The following is a 21697-nucleotide window of genomic DNA, read 5'->3' on the forward strand; positions in this document are numbered from 1 at the left end:
CACGCATCGTCCCCTGTGTTAGAAACATGCAGGATCCAGACCAACCTCACACCCTGTGATACACTTGATGCCAAAACGCCTTCACATCATCTTGACCATCGTTACTGTACACACACCAATGTCTCAGGAAGGAATCATGTTGTGTGCTTGGCCTGTCCATTGTATATGTTCTGTGCTGCCCCCCCACTATGTCACTAACACACACACCTCTGCTACTGAGCCCCTGTGTTTCAAATCACTCAGACCAGAAGTTGTGCAGAGAGACTCCGACCCTGAACATTATGGTCTCACCATGTGTGGAGTCTCTCTACGAGTCCTTATTTCTTCTTCTCTTTTTGTACAGTCAAAGCTGCTTTCATTTAGGACTTAAAATGTCCAGAACAACTTTTCTCTGCACAGCTGATCTGGAAGAGAAACGGACGCACCTTCGCTTTGAAACGTATGGAATATGTTGCAATTTTGTCAAGATTATCAAGTGACTTTGATAAAAAAAAGAAAATTAAAAAAAATTAAATGATTATTGTTGTGTCGTGTGAATCACTTTTATAACTACATTCTGCTGTATTTGAGTCTCAAGTGTTGCCTTCAGTTTCCTCCAGCAGGAAAGAATGTTGCTGTTGTTTCTTCTGAATAATGAAAAAATAAATCATCAGGTCTATATAAAGTGCTGAAAGTTAAACAAATAATAAACTATTATATAAGTATTATACTATTCACCAACACATGTCATCTTCAGGGTGTGACACCCCTGATGTCAACACAAAGGACGATGTGTCTGTTAAAGGATAAAGAAAGACTAAAATGCTGCTAATTGTAATCTGAGACAACATCGCTCCCTCTAGTGGTGATTTTAGATATTTCACTGTCCTGTCAATAATTCTGTAAGGACTAAGATAAGTTCTACTTCATTCTGGTGCTCCGCCCTCTAACGGCTTCGCACCAATTCGTAGAACCTGAGGTTATGATAGATAACTCAGGGGTTTTCCTCGCTGCAGGTGCTCGTACTTCCGCTTCCGGTGAGCCTTTGATCGGCTGCTTGAACGTAAGCTCCTGCAATAATTGCCAAAAACAGTCGTTTTAACGACTATTTGTCCGGATATTATGCTCATATCACTAAAGATATGTCTCAAGCATCTCGGATCTATGATCGTGATGCTCTTTTCAACATCAGAGAGTCGATGGAAGATTATAACCGCGACCGTTACCAACGTCCGGTGAATATGTTTCCGGCTCCGCTTCTCATCGACTCGGACTCTGTGGAATATCGTTTGATCTCTCGAGTACCGGGCGATTTCCACAAGCGATCGAGTCGGGCTGGAGTACAGGTCAGGATGAGACGCGCAGTCGCGATCGCTCGGAACAACTCTGACGTCATCGAACGTCATCGATGTTTGATCGACATTCCTCTCACTGTGTGTGATGACACATCAGCGCTGCCGTCTGTCCAGACCTCAACGAAAGGTGGTAAGATTTTTTCTTTTCCTCTCTTTAATTCGACTTTTACAACCGAGTTGAACTTCAGTGACAGCTGGTACCCACGTGACCGCTGTTCGCTTCAAAAGATCCCGCTCTGCGCGCCTGTCAGTGACGCGGCGTCGTCAGTGACGTCATCGGTGCTGAATGTGGGACTTCTTAATGTTCGCTCCATTACTAATAAATCCTTTATTCTTAATGATCTTTTCACAAGAGTTAATTTGGATTTATTATGTCTTTCTGAGACTTGGCAGAGAGAGGAAGAGTTTATTCATCTGAACGAACTCTGTCCAGTAGGGAGCGCTGTCCTGGGGAAGCCTCGCCTCTCTGGTCGTGGGGGAGGTCTTGCTACTGTTTTTAGGGAGAGTTGTTCTTGCAAAGTGATTCAGACACAGGAATTCACTTCTTTTGAGTCTCAGATGATCTTGGTTGGTTCTACAAGACCTTTCTATTGTGTGTCAATCTACCGCCCGCCTGGTCCTGCGGCGGTGTTCTTGAAAGACTTTAGTGACTTCTTATCTTCCATTATTCAGATGGAATCTGTTCTTATTCTTGGAGACTTTAATCTTCATGTTGATGACGTCACATCTTGTTCTGCTAAAGAACTTTTAACTTTAACTGAAGCCTTTAATTTTGAGCAACATGTTTCTGAACTCACTCATCAAAAAGGCCACATTTTAGACTTAGTTTTTACTCTTGGCCTGAACATTTCTAATGTATCTGTACATGATGTCCATCTGAGTGATCATTCTCTTGTCTTGTTCAACCTGGACTTCATCCCTGAACCTAAGCCTTTGAAAGTTAGGTCTCAGAGGCGTGTCATCTCAGCCGATACTGCAGACAGTTTTTCTGCTATGTTTGACCGTCTTTCCTTTGATGACTGTCCAGATGTGGACAGTTTGATTCACTGTTACACTGATCATTGTGTTGAAATACTGGATCAAGTGGCACCTGTTAAATCGAACTTGAAAATTCAGAAAAAACGGTGCCCTTGGACAAATGAAGATCTCCTGAGTCTGAAGAGACTTTGTCGAAAGACTGAGCATCTCTGGAAGTCTACTAAACTTGAGGTGCACAGACTTCACCTCAGGGATCTGTTGACTTCTTACAATGAGATGGTAGAAACTGCTAGATCTGATTACATCAGAAAACTGGTAGCAGCAAATAGGAAAAACCCCAAAGTTTTGTTTGACACGATTAATTCTCTCGTGTCTCCTGCTCCTCAAATCACGCCGGTCTTCTGTGAAGCTGACAGCAATGCATTGTTGAGATTTTTCATTGACAAAATTAAATTGATCAAAGAGAAAATCTCTCCCCCTTTGTTGGGAACCCCTACTGTCTCTGAGCCCATCTCCTCCTCTTGGTCATCCTTCACTGCTGTATCTTTGGGTGATATTTCAGCACTAGTGAACAAGATGAAACCCTCCTCTTGCTCAGATGACGTCCTTCCTTGTAGGCTTTTTATCAAAGTATTTGATGTAATTGGCCCCTGGGTTACCAATATGGTGAACCTCTCCCTTTCCACAGGGGTTTTTCCCAATGCATTTAAACATGCCATTGTGGAGCCTCTGCTCAAAAAACCAGGCTTAGACCCAACTGACCTCAGTAATTTCAGGCCTATTTCTAAGCTCCCTTTCTTGTCCAAGATCTTGGAGAAGGTGGTGTCCGAGCAGCTGTCTTTGTTCCTGGATCAGAGCGACATCCATGAGAAGTTTCAGTCTGGCTTCCGTAAACATCACTCTACGGAGACAGCTTTATTGAAAGTGTCCAGTGACATCATGATGTCGGCTGACTCTGGTAAATTCACTGTTCTGGTTCTCTTGGATCTGTCGTCAGCCTTTGACACAGTTGATCACCAGATCCTGCTGAGAAGACTAAGGGATGAAGTGGGACTGTCTGGGTCTGTGTTAGAATGGTTCTCATCTTACCTTTCTGGGCGCAGTTTTAGTGTATCTGCCAATCAAATGAGGTCTGAATCGGCAGATCTGTTGTGTGGAGTCCCTCAAGGTTCTGTTCTGGGTCCTTTATTGTTTTTGCTGTACTTGATTCCCCTTGGTAAAATCATTCAGAGATTTCCAGATGTTTCTTATCACATTTTTGCTGATGACATCCAGCTCTACTGCTCTTTTGATCCAACTGAGCTCCAAAGGCTGAACAGCTTAGTCAATTGTTTGCTAGAAATCAAACAATGGCTGAGTGAAAACACTTTACAGCTTAATGTGGACAAAACTGAAACTCTGGTGATTGCTCCTGATGATAAGATTCCAGGGTTGAGTCAGTACTTGGGTGACTTAGGTCAGTCTGTCAAACTGAGCCTGAGAAACCTGGGTGTTGTATTTGATAAAGACATGTCTCTTGTTCAACACTGCAGAAAACTGACCAGAAACTGTTTCCTTCAAATGAGAAAAATCTCTAAACTTAGGAAAATGTTGTCACAACATGATCTGGAGCTTGTAATCCATGCGTTTGTTTCTTCTCGTCTGGACTATTGTAACAGTTTGTTTTCATGTCTTAACAAGAAGGATGTGTCTCGTCTGCAGTTGATTCAGAACTCTGCAGCGAGAATTCTGACCCGCTCAAGTAGAAGAACTCACATTTCTCCGATCCTTAAAACTCTTCACTGGCTTCCAGTTTCTTTCAGGATCAACTTTAAAATTCTGGTTCTTACTTTCAGAGCTATTCATGGTCAGGCTCCTCCTTACATCACTGATCTGATCCAGCCTTACACCCCAGCTCGGTCTCTGAGGTCTGTGGATCAGAATCTACTTATGGTTCCACGCACACGGCTCAGGACCAGAGGAGAGAAATCTTTTCAGGCTGTTGCTCCTAAGCTTTGGAACAATCTTCTCTCTCTTTGCGCTTGATGGAGTCTACTGACTCCTTTAAGAAACATCTTAAGACGTTTCTATTTGTTCAGGCTTTTCCTTGAATTTCTCGAACTCCTGTGTTGTTCTCGGTGTTGTCTTGATCTTTGAAGTATGTACTGTTTTGAGTATTGTTTTGATTGTTAAAGCGCTTTGTGACCCTGGTCTCGAAAAGCGCTATATAAATAAATATTACTTACTTACTTACTTACTTACAGGGATGGAGTGAACCACGACAGGTGATGATAGAGTGACTCGTGTGTTTATTTATTGACAATGGCTTCATCTAGTGGTGCAACTGTAGATTACAGTCAATGTTTTACAATCCAACTCTTGAACACATCACAGAAAGTAAATACCTGTTTTTTGTAATAATGGAGCTGTAACAACGGAAAACGAATTATTTTCAATCCTGTTATATATTAGAGGCTTCAATAAGCACCACTGTTGTACGGCGTGTTCTTCTTACTCTGACATGCTGGTCATCCAAAACTATTGATGGGGAGATGAAGTTTCATTAACAGTGTCATCATGTTTAATGCTCAGTAGGTGGCGCCTCTGTTTAAAAATGATATGAGGTTTGATCCAAGTACGTGTTTATTGTTAAATGTTTAAATATTAAATATATTTATTGAAGTTCTCAGGCTCAGCTCCAGCTAGTGTTTCCTCATCAAACACATTGAAAGTGTCAGTGCACAAGATTTACACTGAGAGACTGAGATCTTTAACTACAAACAAATTTAAAATATAGATTCATTTAAGTGTTTTTATGATCATTTCTTCTCATGTGGAGCTTCAATCCAAGAGTTACAGACGAGCAGTCTGGAGGTATTTGGATGTTTTTAAGTGTCTTTTTGGACGAAGATGAAGACGAAGACAACTGAGCTCCAGTCGCTACATTAAAATGAACAAACATTTTTGTCTATAACTGTAAAAAGAACACGTTACTCTCAAAATAATCCCAACACTTAGTCGACATGAGGGCGAGTAGAACATGAGTTTGAATTTTGCGTGAATTATTTCTTCAGACGTGTGAAATAAAAAGACAACAAAAGACTTAAAACATCACATGATTCCAGAACTGTTGTAATAGTTTTATTTGACCTACTATTACATGATTGAGTAAATAATGTTGAATACATTCAAATGTTACTTTAACACACTTTCATTTGCAGTTAATGAAGGAAGAAAAACTCTCTAAACTGGATCAAGATTGTCTCACGATACATTTGTCAAAGTGTAGATTCACTTGTCGATTATAACATTAATGACCAGTTTATAAAATATAATATAGTGTGATTTTGAGAATATTGTGCAAAGAACTGTATGTTTTGAAGCTGTTTGACTAGAGGATTGAATTTGTTTATCTTTTTAATCCATGCTTCTCTCGCTCTGTTCCTCTGATGACATCATTTCTAGGCGACAGATGAGATGAAGTCAATCTGTCACGATCATGTTTAGCTACTGTTGAGAAGTACAGTTTGAAAAAATAACCATTAAACCACTTACTTTCAGAGTAAAAGAGGTTTAACTAGAGAACGATCATAAAAGTCACAAACAAACGTGAATCAAATCCAGCAGGTATGTTAGGAAACATTTTACTTAATAACATATTTTCTTGTGTTTCTTCTGAGAGTCACTCTGATAGTCTCACTTCCTCTCCACCTCCAGTCGCAGCTTTTCAAACCTGTCAGGATGATCCAGATAATCCTGATCCTCCATCAAGTTCCTGTTGTTGTTGGACAGTAGGAGGCGCTGCTGTGTGTGAGTCCAGTGAGAGTGAAGACTGAGAGAAGAAGAGACATGAGGTGATGATGGTGGAAGAACAGACGTTGTCTTGACGATCATATACTGATCCAAACTGAGACGAGTCAATGTTCTGTCAACATTCTTCTGAGAACTTGAGAGAAGAACCATGTGACTGAAACATCCCAGAATCATCTTGAATGTCAGATTTGAAGATGAAGTCAGCAGCTAAACTAGCATGTAGCTAACATGAGTCTAGTCTAGTTGTGATGAAGATGTTCAAGTGAACACATGATTCAATATGAAGTGATTCATGTGTGAAATGATGTTTAAAGTGACTCAACATTGTGAGTTGATGATCAAACTCACGTCTGATTTCAAATATTTGTAGGAAATATTTCTTTGTTCTCCACTGACAGTCAAACTGAAACAATGTTGATGTTGAAGCTCCTGAAGAGTTTTGAGCTGAAGGTCTTGAAGATTTGGAATCAGAGCTTCACTTGATACTGTAACTGTGAGTCTTTAACATCTGCACGTTTGTTCTGGAATCTTCTTCATAAAGTCCATGTCCACAAACACCTTCAACTGCTGTGTCAGCAGATGAGCTTTGATGTTGAAGTCAATCCATGGAATCAAACTTACCATTTATTTATGAAGGTCAAACCAATGTGGTCTACAGCCTGGAGGAAGAAAGAGTCAGAAGATCAGATTCATTTGATTCAGATGTTTCATGAATATTGTTTCATTCTCAGTGGACGACTCAGTCATGACTGTTGATGACAACAAAGATGGATCTATAAACAGGCTGCTCAGTCTCAACTGTCTCCTTCATGCTTCCACTGGTGTCCAGCAGGAGAACATGGAGGAACTCAGAGTTAGATTCATGTGCTCAGTTCAGATGAAGAGTCTGAGCATCAAATGTTCAGTCTGAAGATCTTTGGAGTTCAGTCAGTGAGTTCTGCTGCTCTGTTCATACCTGAGAGTCTCCAGTCTCCAGTCTGGACTCTTCAGTCCAGCAGACAGCAGCTCCAGTCCTGGTCCTCCTGGATGATTCCCTCTCAGGTCCAGTTCTCTCAGGTGGGATGGGTTCAATGTCAGAGCTGAGGCCAGAGAAGAACAACCTCTCTCTGAGATCTGACACCATGACAGTCTGAAATGAAGGAGAAACACTTTTAGAAACTTATCAGAACCAAGAGAAGATGATGTTCTGACCTGAGAGTCTCCAGGTGACAGTGTGGACTCTTCAGTCCAGCAGACAGCAGCTCCACTCCTGGATCCTGAAGGTCGTTGTCACTCAGGTCCAGTAGAGTCAGACTAGAGGACGGAGAGCTGAGGACTGAGGACAGAAGTGAACAACTTCTCTCTGACAGTCCACACCAGCTCAGGCTGTGAAAGAGACGAGTTTCATCAACAAGTGACTTTTTCAATTCTTTATTTAAAAACAATCAACTATTTACTTTCATAAGATCATGGTCACATGTTTGTTTGAATATTTATCAGGTTGGTATAAATGAGGGTGAAATGTTGAACATGATGACAGAAACACAAACATGAAGAAGGAGTAACAACAATGTTGAGGTTGTGGTTTGTTGTTAAATATTTACTTTAGAAAAACAGACTTTCCTACAAATTAGTGAGACATAATTGATTTATGCTGAATTGTTGGAACATGAACAAGAATTTCAGTGAATGTTTTCATGTGATCAACTTGATCAACTTGATCTTGATTAATCAAATTAAATTAAATAATGTGTTTTTCAACATTCAGTTCATGAGCTGAAAATAAATAATACTTCAACAGGAAGTGACATTTATCAACACATCGTCTGCGAACAAGGAAATCTGGCTCAGTTGCTTCATCAACCAGGAAACAAGAGCTGAGACGACACTCGTCTAGTTTCTCTCCAGATATTAGAAACATGACATTTATTTATATCTTCATTTCTCCTGAGAGACAAGAAACCAGATGAACTGTGGACCAGACATGAAGAGAGAAGATGATGTTCTGACCTGAGAGTCTCCAGGTGACAGTGTGGACTCTTCAGTCCAGCAGACAGCAGCTCCACTCCTGGATCCTGCAGCTTGTTTCTACTCAGGTCCAGTAGAGTCAGACTAGAGGACGGAGAGCTGAGGACTGAGGACAGAAGTGAACAACTTCTCTCTGACAGTCCACATCTGTTCAGCCTGTGAAAGAGACGAGTTTCATCAACAAGTGACTTTTTCAATTTTCTATTTGACAAGAATTGAAAGAGTTTATTTAAAGACAAACTCAACTATTTCCATTGATAAGATCTTCAGTTGTGGTTTGTTGTCTGCTTCCTCTCTAATATAGTTCAGTCAAAGTTTCTTTCAAACCTTTGATACCAACTATTGACACGTCATTGATTCATGCTGGACTTTTGAACATCAACACGTGTTTGATTGAATGTGTTCATGTTATGGTTGATTTGATGTTGATGGACCAGATGAAGAGAAACTATGGAAGTATATCAGTGCCATCACAATATTGAATGGTTTCAACCTTTCAAATGTTGAATTACTTTTTTGAATAGTTGAAGATTAAATAATTAAATAATTTGTATATTAAAAGGTTGAATTTATTTTCATTGAAAAATAATATTTTTTAATGGAGTAAAACTTTTTACACACATATAGTTTAATATTGTTATTTTAGTAAGAAATACAATGAAAAAAAAATCAAGATTTCAATATTTTTGACAAGTGGCTTTTTTAATTTAATATACAAATGTGAAAGTGTTTAAAATCCAATATATAATATATATTCAAATTATTTAATTAAATTATTCAGAAAATATTTCTATGGTTAAAAAAATAGAACATTTATATAAAATTAAATGTTAAATTCAATCCTTCAATTCTCTGATGACACTGATCTACTTGCATAAGAAACAAAGCAAATGTTTTTCAATTTTCAGTTCATGAGCTGAAAATAGATTCAACTGCTCCAACAGGAAGTGACATTTATGAACATATTTAGATTTAAAATAATCTTAAAGTAATACCTGACATGAATATTTTAAATTAAATACATGCAGTCGGACAAAGAGGACTATGAAGACGAATCCCTTTGATTTTATTATTTATTTTTATAGAACACATTTCCTGAGAAAAAGACAAGAGTTGACCTTTTGTATGAAACAGTAAAGTTAAATAAACCTGCATTTTTATTGATGTAACCTTCGTGGTTTTGTTTCATTCAAGAAACTTCATGTGAATTTAAGATGAAGATTTTGTAGAAATCAGGCTCAGAGCTGCTGTGAAGGTCACACATGCTAACTTAAGTTTATTTTCTATAAATAAATGTTGCGTACACATTTATTTGTGTATACGCAGTATAATTAATGAGGCCACATGTTTCTACTAATGTCTTCTGAACCAGTGGACAACAGGTTGAAGGTTCAATTCCAGGCTGACCTGACATCCTTTTTCCTGATCATAAAACATGAATCAAAACTCTTCTTAGTCTTTAAACACGTGTCCATGTATTTGTGTTGTGTTTCTCTGAGTCTTTCAGAATCTATGTTTCCATCACTGATCCTCTGTCTCACATCAATTGAATGCATCAGGGATGAGAGGGCCCTGACCAAGAAGGATGAACCAATAGCAAATGTTACAGAATAAAAGCGTGTCAGTGGTTGACTTTCTGTCTTCAAGTATTTCATTGGTCAACAGCTGCAGAATGATGAACTCAAGTGTGTGTGTTTCATGTCCTTCAGTTGAAGATGAATAAACACAAAAGTTCAGTCAGGGAACAAGCGAATAAAACATTGAGACAGAAGCAGTTGTTAGTGCTGTGATAGTCCCACATTCTGACCAAATTCAACTTTGAAATAAGTTCCTTTGATTATTATTCATTTTCATTTAAAGTTGACGCTTGTTTGTTTATCATTACAATGATTTATTAAGATGATATTTTTATAAACTACATAACATCTTTACCTGCTACACAAACGTACAAATGTATCTATGAGCTGCTTCACTGAAGAACAAAGTGATGACAGACTTTGACTCGTGTTTCCTCCTCTGACTTTACATTTGAGCTTTGATGATGTAGAAAAGATGATGTTCTGACCTGAGAGTCTCCAGGTGACAGTGTGGACTCTTCAGTCCAGCAGACAGCAGCTCCACTCCTGGATCCTGCAGGTCAAGGTTGATACTCAGGTCCAGTAGAGTCAGACTAGAGGACGGAGAGCTGAGGACTGAGGACAGAAGTGAACAACTTCTCTCTGACAGTCCACAACATCTCAGCCTGTGAAAGAGATGAGTTTTATCAACAAGTGACTTTTTCTATTTTTATTTGACAAGAATTGAAAGAGTTTATTTATAGTTTAATATTGTGTATTAAAAAATATTGTGTATTAAAAAAATACAACATTTTAATAAAATTAAATGTTAAATTCAATCCTTCAATTCTCTGATGACACTGATCTACTTGCATAAGAAACAAAGCAAATGTTTTTCAATATTCAGTTCATGAGCTGAAAATAGATTAAACTACTCCAACAGGAAGTGACATTTATGAACTTATTTTGCTTAAAAAGAATCTTAAAGTAATACCTTACATGAATATTTTAAATTAAATACATGCAGTCGGACAAGGAGGACTATGAAGACGAACCCCTTTGATTTTATTATTTATTTTTATAGAACACATTTCCTGAGAAAAAGACAAGAGTTGACCTTTTGTATGAAACAGTAAAGTTAAATAAAGCTGCATTTTTATTGATGTAACCTTCGTGGTTTTGTTTCATTCAAGAAACTTCATGTGAATTTAAGATGAAGATTTTGTAGAAATCAGGCTCAGAGCTGCTGTGAAGGTCACACATGCTAACTTAAGTTTATTTTCTATAAATAAATGTTGCGTACACATTCATTTGTGTATACGCAGTATAATTAATGAGGCCACATGTTTTAAATATGTCGTTTTGATTATTATTCATTTTCATTTAAAGTTGACGCTTGTTTGTTTATCATTACAATGATTTATTAAGATGATATTTTTATAAACTACGTAACATCTTTACTTTTCAATTCTCTATTTGACAAGACTGAACTAGTTACATCATAAAATCACATATTGTATGAATATTTGAGGAAGGTTTGTCTAAATTAGGATCAGTTTGTTAAACACGATGACAAACACAATAATCATCAAAGAGTAAATCAAACATTCATGTTTAGTTCATATCATCAGAAATGTTTGAACAACTTACAGAACTTTGTTTGCAGCTTGAACCACCGGCAGATGCCTCTCAAGAATCTCGTCTGAAGCATATCTTGAGTATTTATTCAGGTCAAACTCGTCCAGATGTTCCTCTGAGGACAGTAAGATGAAGGCCAGGGCCGACCATTGAGAAGAAGACATTTGATCATAGAGACCTCCTGATCTCAGCTGCTGTTGGACCTCCTTCACCAGAGAAGTGTCCCTCACTTCATTCAGACATTGGAACAGGTTGATGATTCTCTCTGGAGACACATCCTCACTTATCTTCCTCTTGATGAGCTTTGCTGTGTTGTGATTGGTCCAGGAGCTACTTCCTGTCTGTGTCAACAAACCTGGAAGGAGACTCTGGCTGGTCTGCAGAGAAAGACCCAAAAGGAAGCGCAGGAACAAGTCCAGATGTCCATTTGGGCTTTTTAGAGTTTGATCTATTGCTGTCTGGTAGAACCTTTCCGTTTGACTTTTGTTAATTCCTGTCAGTTTGGATATTAGTTTTGATTCCAGCAGGTTGACTCCAGAGTTGATGAAGGTCTGGTGGACGTGAAGAGCAGCCAGAAACTCCTGAACACTCAGGTGGATGAAGCAGAACATCATGTCCTGGTACAGTCCTCTCTCCTCTCTGAAGATCTGACTGAACACTCCTGAGGAAACTGAAGCTGCTGAGATGTCGATGTCACACTCTGTGAGGTCTGACTTATAGAAGATCAAGTTTCCCCTCTGCAGATGCTCAAAAGACAGTTTTCCCAGAGACTCCATCATCGTCTTGCTCTCAGGATCCCAAACCGTGTCAGTCCCAGATCCTCCGTCGTACTTCAGCTTCTTGACTTTGATCTGAACCACCAGGAAGTAGATGTACATCTCAGTCAGGGTCTTGGGCAGCTGTCCTGTCTCTGTGCTCTTCAACATGTGCTCCAGAACTGTGGCAGTGATCCAGCAGAAGATCGGGATGTGACACATGATGTAGATGCTTCCCGACCTCCTGATGTGAGACATGATGCTGCTGGTCTGCTCCTCATCTCTGAACCTCTTCCTGAAGTACTCCTCCTTCTGGAGGTCATTGAACCCTCTGACCTCTGTCACCATGTCCACACACTCAGGAGGGATCTGAATGGCTGCTGCAGGTCGTGTGGTGATCCAGAGACGAGCTGAGGGAAGAAGATCCCCCCTGATGAGGTTTGTCAGCAGGACGTCTACTGAGGTGGACTCTGTAGCTTCTATCAGGCGCCGACTGTTGAGGAAGTCCAGAGGGAGTCGACACTCGTCCAGACCATCTAAGATGAACAGAACCTGGAGTCCTTCAAAGCTGCTGAGTCTGGATTCTCTGGTTTCAGGAAAGAAAAGATCAACAAGTTCCATCAAACTCAACTTCTTGTCTTTCAGCAGGTTCAGCTCTCTGAAGGTGAAAGGAAATATGAAGTGGAAGTTCTGGTGGGCTTTGTCTTCAGCCCAGTCCAGAGTGACCTTCTGTGTCAGGAGGGTCTTCCCAATGCCAGCCACGCCCTTCGTCAGCAGTATTCTGATTGGTCGTTCAGGTGAGGTTTTAAAGAGGTCTTCTTGTCTGATGGTGGTTTCTGGTCTGGTCTGGTTCCTGGTGGCTGCTTCGATCTGTCGGACCTCGTGCTCCTGGTTGACCTGGTCTGTGCCCCCCTCAGTGATGTAGAGCTCAGTGAACATCTCATTCAGAGGAGCATAGTTTCCTGCTTTAGCGACCCCCTCAGACACACTGTGGAACTTCTTCTGCAGGCTCCTCTTCAGTCGTCCTCCACACTCTGCTTCAAGACTTCCTGAATGAAGACATAAGTCACGAGTCAGAAGATTGTAGAAGGTGAAAATGGAGTAAAATCTTCAGATCTGATGCAAGTGTTCTTCATCTTCATCATGTTTGTTCCCTGGATTAATCCTGACATAAAGGCTCTCTTAAAGGAGAAGAGGAGAGTCTTTAGGTCAGGAAACAAAGAGGATCTGATGGCAGTCCAGAAGGAGCTGAGAAGAAAGATCAGGGAGGGAAAGGAGAGGTACAGGAGGAAGATGGAAGAGAGTCTGGCCAACAACAACACCAGAGATGTCTGGAGAGGTTTGAAATCCATATCCGGACATCAGACCAGGCTCTCTGTAGCGGCGGGGGAAAAAAATTCGGCTGACAACTTAAACGGTTATTTTTCAAGGTTTGAGGTGTCGGTTCCCACCCCCGCTACTACACCATTCACACCTCTACTTTTACCTTCTCCTCCCCCCCGAGCTTGTATTGTCTCAGCCCCCCCGCTGACTCCACAGGGGACAATGCCCCCCCACCCCAACCTGTCCCTCACACCTCTACAGGTGAGAAACCAGCTCAGGAGAACCAGGACAACAAAGGCCCCTGGACCAGACGGCATCGGTGGCAAAGTACTCAGGACGTGCTCTGACCAGTTAAGTGAAATTGTTGGACTTCTGTTCAACATGAGCTTGACCTTGGGAAGAGTTCCACTACTGTGGAAGACGTCCTGTGTGGTACCGGTGCCGAAGACTCAGCACCCTAGGGATCCCAGCTGCTACAGACCTGTGGCCTTGACATCCCACCTTATGAAGGCTCTGGAGCAGCTGGTCCTTAGTTATCTGAGTCCTCTGGTGCGTTCCTCCATGGATCCGTTGCAGTTTGCCTACCAACCTGACATCGGCGTGGAGGACGCCATCATCTTCCTTCTCCACCGAGCACTTTCTCACCTGGAGTCGCCTGGAAGCACTGTGAGGATCCTTTTCCTGGATCTAAGCAGTACTTTCAATACCATCAGGTCGAACATCCTGAGGGACAAGCTGGAGCTGTCTGGAGCGGACACTCACCTCACGGACTGGATTGTGGACTACCTCACCAACCGTCCACAGTTCGTGAGGACCCGGGATGGTGTTTCGAAGACTGTACTGTGCAGTGTAGGGGTCCCCCAGGGAACGGTGTTGGCACCGTTCCTTTTTTCACTGTACACTGCAGACTTCCAACACCTGTCTCCCACCAGTCACCTGCAAAAGTTCTCGGACGACTCCGCCATCGTCGGCCTCATTAAGGATGGGGATGATGGGTCGTACCGGGGACTTGTCCAGGACTTTGTTGACTGGTGCCTGGAAAACCACCTCCAGATCAACTCCAGCAAAACTAAGGAGTTGATTGTGGATTTCCTGCGGTGTCCCTCCATCTCCCCCTCACCACTGAACATCCGGGGACAGGACATTGAGATTGTCACGTCTTACAAGTTCCTGGGTGTTCACCTAAACAACCGCCTGGACTGGGTGGATAACACTGCTGCTCTTTTTAAAAAAGGGCGGAGTAGACTCTACCTGCTCCGGAGGTTGAGTTCGTTTGGTGTCCGGGGGTCACTCCTGAAGTCATTCTATGACTCAGTAGTGGCCTCTGTCATCTTCAACGGTGTGGTCTGCTGGGGGAGCAGCATGACAGCAAAGGATAGGGCTAAACTGGACAGCCTTATTAAGAAGGCCGGTTACGTCCTAGGGCGCCCCCTGGATCCTGTGGAGGAAGTGACTTGGAGGAGGGTACGGAGCAAGCTGGCCTCCATGAGGAAGAACTTATCTCACCCTCTCCAGCACACACTGAGGGCATTGAGGAGCTCCATCAGTGATAGGATGCTCCATCCCAGGTGTGTGAGGGAGAGGTACCTCCTTCCTCCCTACTGCCATCAGACTCCACAATAACAACACAGCAAGATAAATATTTAACAGCACCTTTCTTCTTGTTATTTTTGTAAATATGTTGTATATATAATATGGTGCAGATTTCTATCTTATTCTATTTAGATTTTTTCTTTTCTTTTTAATATTTTATTTCTGGGTGTTTTTATTTTTTCTGGTATATGCTCTTGCTGTTGTTGAAACGAATTTCCCCTCGCGGGACAATAAAGGGATTCTGATTCTGATTCTGATTCTGATGACATGTTCTTACTGCTCCACAGACTCTCGGCCAGATCCTCCTCCTCCATGTCCTTCAGGAGATGAACTGTGATCTTCAGGAATTCTTCTCTGATGCTTCTCCACTTCTCATCTTCCTCTTCAGTCTGTGGAGTCTCTGGACTCACAAACCTCCAGACTCTCTTCAGCTCCTTCTGCATATATTTGTAGAAGTTTCTCTCCAGTGACTGGAACAGAATCACAGAGAAGAAAGTCAGAGTGATAGTGGATCGTCTCAAGAACCACAAAGACCAGAAGCTTTAACTTGGATTCAGATGAATGATGATGAACAGAAGGAACCTCTAGGATGAGGACCTCCTCTAGTTTATGAACATACCAGCCGTTTGATTTCCAGTTGTGAGGGATGTTGCTGACCAATGAGAAGCTCTGAGTTCTGATGGTCCACTCTGAGAAGAAGAGATGAAATCAAACTGTGAATAAACTCTTGTCGTGTTGAAGGTTCTGATCATAAGTGAACTAGAAGGTTCCTTTTAAAACCCACATTCATCTCCTTAGAACTTAAATCTTGTCAAGCCAAACTGTTTATTTTCAATATTTTAATATTAAAATGATTCTTCTTTGTCTAATTCTTCAAAGACTCACAACAGTCCAGAATATTCTGGTTCCAAGACATGGAGGTGCTAAAAATGGATCAAGGGATTTACTTTTTACGAAAGAACATGTTTTTTTTAGAAAGAACAAGCTGCGCATATTTATTAATTTTTTTGTTTATTTGACTTCCTTGAAAGAAGAGAAATGTCAACTGAACTTTAGTCTGAGCTTTTGTTGTTTTGTCTGTATCTTTTGTTTTTCTTTTCCTTCTTTATTTGTGTTGTGTTTTTCTTTACTTTGAAAATTAAATAAAGAAATCTTGAAAAAAAACAAAAGAAAGCATGAAAGAAATGTCTGTGTTTACGAAGCTCCTGATATTAGTTCAAGTTCATGCTCCAGTGGCGTCACTAGCCTGAATGGATCATGACTAGAACCAACAGCTTTAAAGCAGGAGTTCAGGGATTGAGCCTCGGTGTTGATGTTTATAACTGTTATTTATTTATTGTGTTGTTGCTACAGCAGCAAACTTGCCATCCATTCACTTATTTATTTGTGTTCAGTGTTGTTGAGGAGATCGTTATTTGTGATCATTCTCTCGTGAAAAGCTTCAGATAAATGCATGTCTACAAGCCAGGCTTTGGTTCAGTTTGTGGAGGTGCGCTCGGTTTGCTCACCCAGTTGTCCAGGAGGTATTATGTGCTCACATAAGTTTAGGGTCTGCAGCCTCAAAAAAGAAGACACTGCTATGTGAAGTTGTTGCACAATTGGAGTCGAGTGTTTTTAACTCCACACTTTTAACCGACTTTAATGCAAATTTGGAATTCCAGAAAAACACGTAACAAGCCTCAACAACTTTCTACTCTGTATGTTAATAATACAGTATTCTAACAAATCGTAATAATTCTAAGGTAGTACATTCTTCAGAATAACCTACCTGGTGTCAATAATGTGAGAATATTGATTGATTATCAAAAAGAAAAAAATCGAGAGGAAGCCTATTTTGTAATGTTAATTATTAATTAAAATGATGTCTCTCGTTTTTGGCTAATGGCAAAAATATATAAATATTGTTTCAACACTGAACAAAAACAAATAGGTAAAATTAAATGAAAAAAAACAGCAACAAGTAAATATAAATCACTTTGTACTTTCACACACAGAATTGTTTGAAGTTTAAAAAAATTTTTTTTGTTTGTACATTAAAATTATATATTTACAAGTACAAATGTTTTGTCAATACAAAATAAAAGTGACAAATATTAATTTTACATTTGTGGATATCACAACACACGTGCAACCATTGAATATTTGCAGATCACCCTCTAAACAGTTACAAATATAAGTGAGACAAAAATAGCTCCGTAACCCATGAGCTTTTTAATTGTTTTTATCTCCCCCTGCTGGTGTTGAGAGTGAAGTGAAGTTCTCTGGTTTAATGTGTTTAATGAACCTGGTAGACTCACACTTGTTCACTCTGAACTCTGAAGTCGATCCCTCTCCCCATTGAAGCATCACTCTTCAGAGACACACAGCAGGGTTCTGGTCCAGATCTTGATCCAGGTCCAGCAGGTTCTTGCTGCTGCTTTGATCTTGAACACAGAAGTAGAATGAGTGAGAATGAAGACATGGAGGACAATCTTGGAGGTCCTTGTCTCACCTCTGAGTGCTGGTCTGTTCATCGTGCTCCTCACACTGAGGGTATTTAAAGGAGTCTCTGTCCTCACCATGAGTCTCAGCAGGTTCTTCACCTTCACACAAACACACTCGTGACATTCTTGTCAACATCAAAAGTTGTTCTCGCCTCATAGTGTAAAAACTATAATCAATATTATTGTGTTTTTGCTTTATTTGTATGTGATGTATTATTTAAACTGTCTGCATCTTTGTTGAGGACTACAGATGGAAACTATCATTGTGCTAAATCTGGTGCAGCATCTTTTCAATGTAACTGAACATTGTCCTTTTAAAAAATAAACTGAACTGAACTAAATAGTTTCATAATGTCCTGTTTTCATTCGAGGAAAACAGAATTTACTTCACACGTTCTGCGCCCTCTACAGGCAGGGTAAAATGAAGCAGAGGTATCTTCTATCCCCAGACGCAGATGGAACTATCTCCGGGTGAGTGTCTGCTCACAACCGCCGCTCCGATTAGAGATCCAATAAGGACACCAGATTTGTCACAAACTAGTTATATTTCGATGAATAATCCAGATAATGGTATCTGTAAATAACAATACAAACATATTACAATATATACAAACAAATACTGCATATATTGTCATTCACACTGTATGAGACTAAATTATTTATAAACAATTAAATCTCAATAACTGAAGAACGTTTAATATTAACAAAGATGTTATCAATCGCTCTTGTGGCGCATCTATAGTCACACACGAACCGCAGCTGCAGCCGCACAAACACACATACCCGCGGCTGACACACCCCCCACGTGCAACGTCACGCATGTAAACATTACCTTCGCTCATGTAAACATTAACTTAACGCGTTTACCAAACTATGAGTTAGACTTACATCTTCACGAACGCATTCGTAGCTGGACTTTCCGTCGAACAGGAGGGACAAACTTTCCACGAGTCCGACTCAACTTTCTACTCGTGTCACCTCGATATATGTCCAACCCAAACACACAACGTAACGAACGTTCCTGCCAACAGGAATTTACAACAGCCCCCCCCAGAATAGCACTGCTATTATGTAAATGTAGTAAATTCGCTAAGTGTCTACACCAATCTTCGGATCTTCAGTTGTTGCTGGAACTGCAGGAAGCCGAACCAGCCTTGCTTCTGGACGCACGTAAGTCTTCTCTCCGACGAGGACCTCTGCTGTGCGAACACGTCCATCTGCACTCGGACACAGCTTCATGACCTTCCCAATGGGCCAGTAAGCTCTGGGGAACTGTGGGTCGACGATCATGACAACAGTGTCCAGGAGAAGATCTTCCGTTGGTTGATTCCACTTCTGGCGCACTTGCAACGATGGCAGGTAATTCTTTATGAACTGGGTCCAAAAGTGATCCACCATCATCTGGCAATGGCGCCAACGTCTTCGTGTCAGAGTGTCTGGGGCATAAGTCACTTGCGGAAGTGAGGCATCCCGCCGCCCCATCAGCAACATATTGGGTGTAACTGGGTCAAGGTCTGCTACATCTGAAGTAGCATATCCAATAGGTTTAGAGTTCAGGATTCCCTCAACTTCTATTAGGATGGTGCCCAGAACTTCTTCTTGCAGGGGTTGTGTTCCAATAACCACTCGGAGTGCTTTCTTCACCGACTGTATTTCCCGCTCCCAGGCACCACCAAAGTGAGGCGCTGCAGGGGGATTCAACTTGAATCTGATCTGATGTTTAGCCAATGATTCTTCAACCGTTGATTCAATTGCTGAAAATGACTCTCTCAGTTCCCTCTCTGCCCCACGAAAGTTAGGACCCTGATCAGAAATCACCTCAAAGGGGGTTCCACTTCGGGCGATAAACCTTCTCATGGCCAGTAGGAACAAGTCGGAATCCAAGCTTGTCAACAAATCCAAGTGTACACAGCGTGTAGTGAGACACTTGAAGATGACTCCCCAGCGCTTCTCACTACGTCGACCAACCTTAACAAGGTATGGCCCAAAGCAGTCGACCCCGGTTGAGAAGAATGGGGGTTTTAATAGCCGCAGCGAGAGGAAGGCAGGTCCGCCATCATCGGGACCACAGGTTTCACTCTCCACTTCTTACAGTCTGTACAAGTTTTCTGGAATTGTTTAACAGCCTGACGGCCGCGCAGCAACCAGTATTGCCTTCTCAGCTCTGCAAAGACTCTATCAGATCTGGGATGTAGTAAACGAGTATCCACTTCTCTGATCAGGAGTCTCGTCAATGGATGCTTTTGGATCCAGCACTACAGGGTGGATCTCTATCCCTGTGTTATCATCCAAATACCTTAGGCGTCCGCCTACTCTGATGAGGCCCGTATACAGTTCCAATTCGGGGGAGGGTGTCTTGAGTTTACTACTACTTGCCACTGATCTACCATCTTTAAGGCACTTGAGCTCTTCTGGGAAACAGTCTGCTTGAATTGACTTAAGGAGATGGATTTCTGCATCTCGCAGGTCTGGTGAAGGTCGAGAAGAGTCAGCCGCCGCCCCGTGCAACAACTGACGTGTGGCCTTGATCAACTCACTCCACTCGCTGAACTGGGTGACGTCTGGGATCTGGGTTGTGAGACCTGTGGACACTAGGCAGCATGTGACACTCTCAGACTGTCTGACTTCTAGTCCATCATCTGATCCTTGGAAAGGTGGTGGTGGGGGCCATTCACTTGAAGGTCGACAGAGGAATGGCGGTCCCTGTACCCAGCGGTTTGGTGCAGCAAGTTCAGCTAATGTCTTTCCCCGAGTGAGATCATCTGCTGGATTGTTGACTGTGTCTACATATCGCCACATGTGTCGCTGTTAAGTCTTGGATCTCAGAGACTCTGGTTCCAACAAACACTTTGAATTTGCAGGACTCTGATGTCAGCCATGTCAGGACGGTGGTTGAATCTGTCCATAGCACAGTCTCAATAATCTTCAAGGAGAGTTCTCTGTGGATGAGTGATGACAGTTGGGCCCCTGTCAAAGCCGCACACAACTCCAACCTTGGTATTGATTGCTGGCGTTTTGGAGCAACTCTTGATCTTGCCAGTACGAATGACACGTTGATCGTGGCTCTGACTCCGTTAGTAAGGTAGGCGACAGCACCATATGCTTGCTCTGATGCATCACAAAACACATGCAATGTGTACTCTACCATTTCAGTGGCATCTACGGGAAGAGTGTAGGCCCGTGGCAGAGTGATGTTTGTTAGCTCAGGGAGCTCCCTTTCCCAGTTGGACCAGACCTCAAGGATATCTGGGGGGAGATTTGGGTCATCCCAAGTCCTCTTCTTTGCCCACAGTTGCTGAACAAGAACCTTTGCTCTGGTCGTAAAGGGTATGATGAGGCCTAGAGGATCATATTGTCGGGCAAGCACCTTGTAGATGTAACGCATGGTGGGAGCCTCCGTCCTTTCTGGTTTAGACTTATACCCTAGTTGATCTGTGGTGCAAATCCAGCGTAGACCCAGGGTTGGTTCCTGGGGGTCTGTACATTTCTCGGTCAGCCACAGCTCTGCATTATCAGATCTGGCCTCTGTAGGTAGATGAGCGACGACCGATCTCGAAACCCCCTGATGCCAAGCATTGTCTCGCCTTGTCTACAAATGACCTGGCAGCCTCTGGTGATGGAAAGCTATGCAAACAATTGTCTACGTAGAATGGCTGTTCTATGGCTTGCATGATATCTTCGTTGTCTGCCACAAAGTCCCTGACATGCTTCTGCAATGCAAACGTTGCGCAACATGGGCTGCATGTCGTACCGAAGGGCAGTACTTGCCATTGATAGATATCTGGTCGAGCATCTTTGTCGAGGTTTCTCCACGCAAACTTTAACAGTGGCTTGTCTTCATCAATGAGGAGAACTTGGTGGAATATGGCTTTTATGTCTCCACTGATTGCAATGGCATGCTGGCGAAACCGGAGGAGAACCCCGATCAAAGATGGTCCAAGAGTTGGTCCAGCTAGAAGTTGCTGGTTAAGAGAGAGACCATTATACACAAAGGAACAGTCAAACACTAAACGGGACTTTCCATTGTGGCTGACAAGGTGATGAGGAATAAACCAAGATTCGTTATCTGCAGTCATCTCATCCCTTTGGAGCTTTCTCACTTGACCTCCATCAATGAGTTTCTGGATTTCTGCTTTGTAAACTCTGGCCTGATCTGGGACCTTTAACAGGCGCCTTTCCGTGCTGCGAAGGAGTGGCAGAACTGCTTCGATAGGAGCCCTCAGACGCGGTGCATTCTT

At 41.8% G+C, this 21697-nt stretch overlaps 1 protein-coding gene and 1 long non-coding RNA gene across 3 annotated transcripts in view; one reads left to right on the forward strand and one right to left on the reverse strand.

The window, feature by feature from the left end:
• The window catches only part of LOC148085195 (uncharacterized), a 224433-nt gene that overhangs the window by 161168 nt on the left and 41568 nt on the right, over positions 1-21697 (reverse strand). The window contains exons 9-16 of the mRNA XM_087783328.1: positions 17468-17558; positions 17274-17399; positions 15596-15665; positions 15254-15446; positions 11318-13109; positions 10177-10353; positions 8094-8267; positions 7296-7469 (exon numbers count right to left, since the gene is read on the reverse strand). Coding sequence (XP_087639454.1) covers positions 7296-7469; positions 8094-8267; positions 10177-10353; positions 11318-13109; positions 15254-15446; positions 15596-15665; positions 17274-17399; positions 17468-17558 — 2797 coding nt within the window. The remainder of the gene's footprint in view (positions 1-7295; positions 7470-8093; positions 8268-10176; positions 10354-11317; positions 13110-15253; positions 15447-15595; positions 15666-17273; positions 17400-17467; positions 17559-21697) is intronic.
• The window catches only part of LOC148085197 (uncharacterized), an 85765-nt gene that overhangs the window by 28667 nt on the left and 35401 nt on the right, over positions 1-21697 (forward strand). The window contains exon 1 of one of the 2 annotated variants that reach the window (XR_015710487.1): positions 17292-17412. The exons of the other annotated variant lie outside the window; for it this stretch is intronic. This is a non-coding gene — a long non-coding RNA (uncharacterized LOC148085197). Of the gene's footprint in view, positions 1-17291; positions 17413-21697 lie in introns of those variants that run through there. 2 annotated transcript variants of the gene reach the window in all.

This window comes from Callionymus lyra, chromosome 2 (assembly GCF_982586985.1).
Source record: "Callionymus lyra chromosome 2, fCalLyr1.hap1.1, whole genome shotgun sequence".
In the NCBI taxonomy this organism is placed as follows: domain Eukaryota; kingdom Metazoa; phylum Chordata; class Actinopteri; order Syngnathiformes; family Callionymidae; genus Callionymus; species Callionymus lyra.